The sequence below is a fragment of the Corylus avellana genome, chromosome 1, assembly GCF_965113065.1.
Source record: "Corylus avellana chromosome 1, dhCorAvel1.hap1.2, whole genome shotgun sequence".
Taxonomy (NCBI): Eukaryota; Viridiplantae; Streptophyta; class Magnoliopsida; order Fagales; family Betulaceae; genus Corylus; species Corylus avellana.
In genome coordinates, this window is record NC_142490.1 from 26,167,853 (window position 1) to 26,175,933 (window position 8,081).

The 8,081-nt window shown below is 34.7% G+C and overlaps 1 protein-coding gene across 4 annotated transcripts; it reads left to right on the forward strand.

The window, feature by feature from the left end:
• Nucleotides 1–954: 954 nt before the first annotated feature.
• Nucleotides 955–5,974, forward strand: LOC132171309 (inositol-tetrakisphosphate 1-kinase 6). Of its 4 annotated transcripts, none has more exons than XM_088513084.1 (6): nt 955–1,242; nt 2,974–3,017; nt 3,143–3,295; nt 4,452–4,520; nt 4,952–5,154; nt 5,698–5,974. In XM_088513084.1, the coding sequence occupies exons 4-6, from the start codon at nt 4,488–4,490 to the stop codon at nt 5,864–5,866; spliced, it is 405 nt and encodes a 134-aa protein (XP_088369210.1). In that variant the 5' UTR covers nt 955–1,242; nt 2,974–3,017; nt 3,143–3,295; nt 4,452–4,487; the 3' UTR covers nt 5,867–5,974. The 4 variants fall into 4 exon arrangements, with proteins under 4 accessions (XP_088369210.1, XP_088369215.1, XP_059438578.2 ...); XM_088513089.1 differs by having other exon boundaries at nt 955–1,238; nt 4,449–4,520; XM_059582595.2 differs by having other exon boundaries at nt 955–1,238.
• The last annotated feature ends 2,107 nt before the right edge of the window (nt 5,975–8,081 follow it).

The following is an 8,081-nucleotide window of genomic DNA, read 5'->3' on the forward strand; positions in this document are numbered from 1 at the left end:
GACCACTTTTGTTCAAACACAAACAACCAAGTTTACTCTCTCTTCACAATAAATCAATATACAATAAAAAAAAAAAATTGTTAACAATAAATCAATATCACAGAGTTAGGGATTACCAAATTAAAACCCCCTCAAGAAAACCCCAATTTACGAAAAACCCTAGAAAGCTACTACATAGTTCGGTGCAAATTTACGAATCAAAAAGGGCAAAATCTCACCTCGTCGTACACAAATGCGCAAAAGATGGAACTTTGGGTTGATCTCGAGTGGGTGTCGGATAGATTGTCGAGTGGCTGTCGAGGAGGTGGGTTCCCTCTGTCGCGTCCCTTTTCGCTCGTGAGTCAGCAAGGTATTCACCTCGTGCGTGACGGAATGCCTAAGACTTTTCACGTTTGTTTATTTGTTGTAAGTCTGGGTTGGGTTGGGTTGGGGGTTGGGACAGCAGGGTCGGGGCGTGGGTCAGATGGGTTTGAGCGTGGGTCAAGGTGTAACCACTTGATGGGGGTATTTTGGGCACTAAATCGCATAAAGTGACCACGTGCGTCGCACGTGGTCACTGTTTCGTCAGTCAAAGCAGGTTTGACTGACGGAGTGCCTGAATTGCAAAAAATTGAAACTTTAGGGGGGTGGATTGCAAAAATTGAAACTTTGGAGGCGGAATTGCAAATCGCTGACAACTTTAGGGGGATAAACTGTAATTTTCCCTATAAAAAAATATCTTGTGAATTACATTTTCCTTGAAAATGACTTTTATACCCTTATAAATGTTATAGAATTTTAAATTTACCTTACATTTTAAATTAAAATTATTTTTAAAAAATTAAAGTAATTAGCAGCGACAAAAGTCGCCACTGATGTGAGTGCAAAAAATAAAGCGCCAACCAGTAGCGCGGTTTCTGAAATTTTCGAACAAAAATTTCATACACTCGCGTCTTTTTTTCCCCCAACCCTCAAAACACCAAAATCCCTAACACCCCCTCTCACTCACCGCCCTCATCACTCTCACTCTCAATCTCACTCTCAATCTCTCCCTCAAAAAACCCCCCTCTCACTCGATCTCTCTCCTGCTACTCACCTCTCTCTCACTCCGGCGCCCAGTGACCCGCACGGTTGGCCAACCCACCGGCCATCCCCCTCTCCATCTCCCCGATCAATCGACGTATCCTCTCTCTACGGCGCCCAGATAGTGCTCTCTCTCTCCGGCCGGCGATTATTCCGCCGTTACTGTTCCTGTACTAGTGAGTCTCTCTCTGTCTCTGTCTCTGTTTTTCTTCTCTGCTGTCTCTGTCTCTGTTTTTCTTTGTCTCTCTGTCTTTGTCTCTTTAAGTTCTCGGTACTAATTTTTTTTTTTTTAAAAAAAAAAATCCTGAGTCTGTTTGATTACTACTGGAATTTGTTGTTTCCTGTTGATCCTCCTCAGGTTTTAATATTAAATGAAAGTTGTATCTGGTTTTCCTATATAAGTATGTTTTTAGTCTGTTTGGCTGCTGAGAAAACACTGGAAAATGGGAGAAGGCTTATGCTATAATTTTTCAAACTGAAAAAAGTGAAACTTTCAGTTTTGAAATTCTTGTTGATGTTATTTTCCCTACAATTTTCTTCACAACCAAACTTAGTCTTTGACTGATTAATGATAGTGCTTATGTTGCTTGGTAGTATCCGTATTTCACCCTCTTGTTGACGAGAAAACTGGGGGAACGAAAAGGAACTGGTCCTTAATCATTGCTTTTTCGCTGTTTTGGTTTCTGAGAAATTAAGTATTCACTTCAATTAAGTCAAATAGTTGTGTAAGACATATTTGAAATCTTGAATTCCAATGAAAACAGATGCTTTAAAATGGATATCACTAAGATCGAAAAGTTTCTGTTCTTCTGATTATCTACTGTTTCTTGGTGACGAAACAAGGCATTTAAACTTGTTAGTCCAATAAGAATTATCTGTATTTTTTCAAACTCTACATTTTGTTTGCCACTTAGAAATGTAGAAAAAGAAACTAACATATATTCTAGACTGTTGCATTCTTACTCTTTTAGTCCAATAAGAATTATCTGTATTTTTTCAAACTCTACATTTTGTTTGCCACTTAGAAATGTAGAAAAAGAAACTAACATATATTCTAGACTGTTGCATTCTTACTCTTTTTCTTTGTTATCCCTTTCAGAAATAAGAATACTTGATGAACAGTTGTTGGTTGAGTGAAGTTTGTTGTTGTTATTACTGCTAGGCTTTGGCTACTGTTATTGGCAGCTCTATGACATACATTTTTTTAAAAAAATTTTATTCAAACATAAATTAAAATTAATTATTATTGTTGTTATTATTTTCTGAGTAGTGTCAGTAATAAAAATTACTGAGCAATCTGAATGTAAATTGTATGTAATGTGGATTCTAATATTAGTAATGCTTATTACTCGATGTAAATTTTTCTTGGAATTTCATTTTCTTTTGATAAATTTTGTTTTACAGTTCATCATCGAGTAGCTTAAAAATAATAATAACAGAAAAACTAAAGAGCTTGAGCTTCGCTATCAAAGGTGTTGTAGGGTTTTGTTTATTAATAAGAAATTGTGAGTTATCTTAACCTTCCTCCTTTTAGTTGATGTTGAGGAAAAGAAAAAAAATAACTATTTGCTTACTTTTGTTGTTGTTTAATTAGAATTGAAGCCTCTACTCAATTGCTTGAAATTGTAGTTAGTAACATTGAGCCCTCCCCAATTTATGGATTATGTATTTTAAGTTAAGCTAGTAAAGTCGAGCTTTATTATTTAGAGAAATTATAAGTTCTTACAAATTTTAGAAAAACTTAGAATTTCAATGGAACTGGAGAATACTTACATCAAGTATGTTTGAAGTTAATAATTGTAGTGTCATAACATCATTTTCATTGACTGATTGCTTCATATCTGCTTTCATAAAGATCTTGCATTTCCTTTTGCCTTTGGAGCTACTAAATTAATTGGTTTGGGTGGGCAGGGAGCAGGCACCTCTGGGAGTGCGCTCAATTTCAACCCAAATTGGTAAGAAATTATTGTCATCGCGTTGTAGCTGTCTTCTCTTCTGCCATAGACTTGCATTCTGCTGCCTTATGGTCACATTTATTCAGATAGAAACTGTTGATAATGTTGGTGCTTTTTATGTACAGTCAGAAACTGGATGAAGAGTGTGAAGAATATCCAGAAAATTACGAAAGCAATGAAAATGGTTGCAGCCTCAAAGCTGAGAGCGATTCAAGTTAGAGCTGAAAACTCGCGTGGCCTGTGGCAGCCATTTACTGCTCTTCTTGGAGACACTCCCAGTATGTTTATCAAAATAACTTTTTTTTTGATCTGTACTGCTCAAGTACCAGTTATTTTCTTTCTCATTGAATGCTAATTACTTGAGTTTGTAATAGCATAAAGTCTTTCCTTATACACTTCTACAAGCTTGACTTCTACCATCTGCTTGTTCTGGCTTATCTGCACTGCATACACACCCACACTATTTATTAAAATCTAATAGGGTAACAAACACATATGCACGCATAAACAAAAGCCTCAAATAAACGAAAATCAGAACCTAGATAGTCAACAGTTGGTTCATAGTAAGAAACAGTTGGAGCTTGGATAAAAGGATGCTGACCGGGTGTCTTGCTATTATATACCTTACAAACAATATCCCTTTTGATTATATAAATAGCTTATCCACATACATTCAAACTAGGACAGATTTGTGACTCTGTTAGCAAGTTCTGAAATTTTTTAATTATTCTGAGATTGGGTTTGTTATAATGCTAGATTTTGAAAAAGTCGAATAAAGTTTATATTTTTAAAGCGTTGGTTTAATTTGCAATATGATTGCTGATTGATTTGTATCTTAATATTTTTTAATAAGTAATATGTTGAAGATCATTTTAGAATAAGATTTACACTTTATGTGTGTTTCTTTTCCTTGGTTCTATTGGTTAACAAACAGATTCTTAGGTGCAATGTTGTCACTTACGGTGGCCCATTCAAACTTTTGGACCATGATGTTTAGCCATTGGGTGGCTGTGTTTATTAACAGTTTGTTTAACTTTGTCAGCCATATTGGTGGAGTGTGTGTGTGTGTATCCCCCCGGCTGGAAGAAAAAATGGAGTCAATTTGACTTTTATTAATTGATCGGGGGCATTGGCTCTTTCATATTCTTTGGTAGCATATAATGAACTTTTCCGCTGTTCCTGAAGGTTTAGGTTTGTATTATTATAAATGTCTTGTGGCTACCATAGCTTGCCACAGTCCTTTTTAACCATATAGAATATAAATTGAGAAGTTGAAGAGCATGAGTTGCATTATGATGTAGGTTATACGAATGTATCTGATAATTCATGTATTGTGGGTTAGATAAGGCTATCTCTTTTCTGAGTATATTCTTTTTTATGTTACACATGTTCATGACATTTTAATTTTCTTTTAATGTTTTGCATTGCAAGCAGGCACTTCGTAGCAGTGCTGCAACTGTTGGATATGTTATGAAACCTTCTCGTGAAGAAGATTTTGCTAAGGTGAGCCCTCTATGAAGAAATGAAGGAAATCGTAGTTAGAAAAAAGTAAAAAGATAATAAAAGAAGTACAACCGGTGAAGTTGGCACAAAAGCAAGTTACTCCCAGATTTATTTGTCATATTAAGGTGACATTGGAACTAACTGAATTTGGTGTTTAGAATTTTATACTTCAAAGCGGCTTTGACTTCAGGACATTGCTTTTTTCTTGAAATAAAAGTAGTAGACTCGATGGTTATATGAAATGTGATGGATCCAAATACTGTAATTATCTGAATGAGTGGTTTTTGGCCCAAGAGATCTTGTTTGATTTGATTTTGCTAGCACTCTGTATGTTCATGTCTGCAGTTATGCTCATGATAAATTCTAGTCTTTTATGTGTACTATTTGGATTCATGCAATTTGAAGCTTATGAGTTCTCCTGATCTTTGCAGAGGGGTGCATTCCCTTTGTATCCTACTCAAAATGGATTGATGTTCTTGCCCCTCACCTTTGAGCTTCCTTTAGCACCTCAGTTGCAAGAAGTTGACATAGTTCTCCACAAAGCAACTGATGAAATTGTATCCATTGAATTGAGCAGTTCTACAAACTTCTCTGAAAGAATATCTTACACCAGGGGCATGCAGGAATTGCAAAGGTGGCTTTTCAGGTCCATAGAACTGCCATTGCACCATCTAACATGAACAGGGTAATTTTGGGGGGAGGGGTGGAACCAACATGCCAATGCCAGCTATTGATGATTTATCACATGAAGCTCCGTTAAATTATTTGCTTGTAGGAGCTCCATTAAATTATTTGCTTGTAGGAGTTTATTTTTGTGATTATGTCACCATTAATCTTGTTATGTTTTCTTCTTGGCCAAAGTTAAACGTTTGCCTTGTTAGAGAGTGAGAAAAAAGGGTTCTGCCTTGTTTGAGTTGTCTGATACTAAAATGCCTGAAATGGAGTTGACAACTTGTGCAACGAAATAGCGTAATTAGCTGAGTATTAGCCAAGCAGCAATCATATTGAATTTTCTTGTGAGCTTGTAAGCAGAGGGTTCCCAAAAGAATATATCTATAGGGAACTTTGAGGTACCTTTGCAGACTGTTGCATATCTGTTTATTTTAGTATCAAAGGGAAGGGGCATTATGTGATACAGTTTCTAAGGTTTTTTCTTTAAACATTTGTTCTCACACAGATATATGGAGCATCAACCGGATTGCTGTGTGATTGACCCATTTAATAACATTTACCCTGTAGTGGATCGGCTGAAAATTCAAGAGATTCTCCTTGGGCTGGAGGCTCTTAATGCTGAAGGCCACTGTACCATCAAGGGGCCCCCATTTTCTCAAGGTCTTATGTCTTGATGGTATTTTTGTTATGCTTGTAACAACTGCTACTGCAAATTAATAACAAACAGCCTGGATGATTTACTTGTTTATATATACTATGCAAACTTTTTTGTAATTGGCAACTTTTAGGTGTAGATGTCTTCCATAATTTTATGTTACTACTTAAGTGTTTCTTTTATTTATTTTAATGACAAGATAGCTCCTAAATCCACTAGTATGGTATCCATGATAAGTTGCATCGTATACCTGCATTTTAGAATGGATATGGCTACAATGCTATTAGTTGTTATATGCTCTGTAATATGAGTAGAGATTTACGGCTGCCTCAAGCGTCAGACATTTTACTCATTTTCTCCTCTTATTTTTATTTATTTTTTTAATTTTTAATTTTTATTTTTTTAAAAATTGAAGATAAATATTAAAGGAAAGTCTAAATTTGAGGTATTAGTACCAAATTTGAGGCATTAGCACCAAATTTAGGATAATCAAATTTCTTTTGAGTGATACAATCCCTAAAGGGTCAATTTTCTACCCCTAGATTTTAGTTTTAAATTCAAAAATAAATTTTGAGGTATTAGAAACTAAATATTAACTCATAAAAATTTAACCAAAAAAAAAAAAAAAAAATTCTAGCAAGACTAGGAAGAGAGATTTTTCTATAATTTTTTTTTTTTTTTTTTTTTTTAATAAAGCTACATCAAACTTTAGCAAACACTTGTCTGACTTTTAGCAGCTAGATAGCAGGACTCTTGTAATATAATGGATCTTGCATTGCTCATAAGTAAAATTGTTAGTTCTAGTTTGCTATTTCTAAGATACACAAAGAAACACAATATTACTATTTTGTGGTTACAATATGTGTTTGCCCTTTATAGTAGTTTTTTTTGGTACATCATATCTACTCACTTTAATAATGTTATTCATGTGTAAGAATTTAAATGTGCACTTGTTTAAGGACTAAATATTAAATTTATCTTTTAATACTTTTTATAGATATTTAGATTTTAATGTTAAATATCATACAATGAATTACATATATTATTGTTGAACACAGGAATCAAGCACGTGTCATCCCACTAGTACATATATATATATATATATGCTTTTTTTAAAAAAAAAAAAAAAAAAAATTTCATTAGTGGCGACTATAAGGTCATTGCTATTGAGTTTCTATTTTTTTTTTTAAATTTTCACATATCATTAGCAGCAACCCATAAGTTGCCGCTAATGAGATAAATAGCGGCGACTTTATGTGGCTGCTAATGACAGAAGAATAGCGGCAACAATAGGTAGCCGGTAATGATGGAGAAATAGCGGCAACTATATGTTGCCGCTAATGATAGAGGAATAGCGGCAACTCCATGTGGCTGCTATTTTTTTATTTTTTATTTTTAAATTTCTTATACAATTAGTGGCAACTCCGTTGTCGCCGCTAATGATATGCCAATAGCGGCAACCCTAGAACCATTTTGACCTTTTTTCCGGAAAGAAAAGAAAAAAAAAAAAAAATTATTAGCGGCGACCTAGAGTGGCCGCTAATGAGTTGTCATTAGCGGCAACCTTAAAAGTTGTCGGTATTTAGGATTACCGTCGGCTTATTACCAACCACCAAATAGAGGCCGCGTGTCGCCGGTATTGGTAAATAGCGGCAACTTTTTGCTCATTAGCAGTCGCTGCTAATGACCATAATTTTTGTAGTGACCCTAAGACATGTCATTTTCCATTTGCATTTTCATTCCTTGTTTGTTTGGTTAGTTTAACGTTGCATATTTTAATTTGTGTAACTAATAATTTTTTGTTTCTTTTGGTGCTTTTTTTCAGTAAAAAAAAAAAAAAAAAATCCTCTTTCGAACTTACTGTTTACAAATAAAATGTGAATTCATTATATTTTTACCATGTAAGAGGAGTTTTCAGTATATTGGATTTGTTTACACAATGATGCACGATGCTGAACAAAGAAAAGATGGTGCTTATACTCTTCATGCACATGGGTACAATGAGCTTGAGTTTGGCTGCATGTGTGAGAGTTTAGCAGGAAACCATGCATTGGTGAGGTGAGCGCTTACTCATTCACGGCTATGTAATCGGTACAAAAATACCAATTTTCATCATGTTTTACACAACTTGAAAATTCGACATGAATTCAATACGAAATTAAAGGGCTAATCCGTTTAATTAAATGAGTTGAGTTAAAGTTGACTTATATAATCTTATTATATCTATACTTCGA

What these genes read in the sequence shown, in the direction of transcription:
- LOC132171309 (XM_088513084.1), top strand. Translation starts at nt 4,488, where the DNA reads ATGAAACCTTCTCGTGAAGAAGATTTTGCTAAG. An exon ending in GTGAAGAAGATTTTGCTAAG is followed by an intron (nt 4,521 to 4,951) that starts GTGAGCCCTCTA and finishes TGATCTTTGCAG; the next exon opens with AGGGGTGCATTCCCTTTGTA. An exon ending in GGCATGCAGGAATTGCAAAG is followed by an intron (nt 5,155 to 5,697) that starts GTGGCTTTTCAG and finishes GTTCTCACACAG; the next exon opens with ATATATGGAGCATCAACCGG.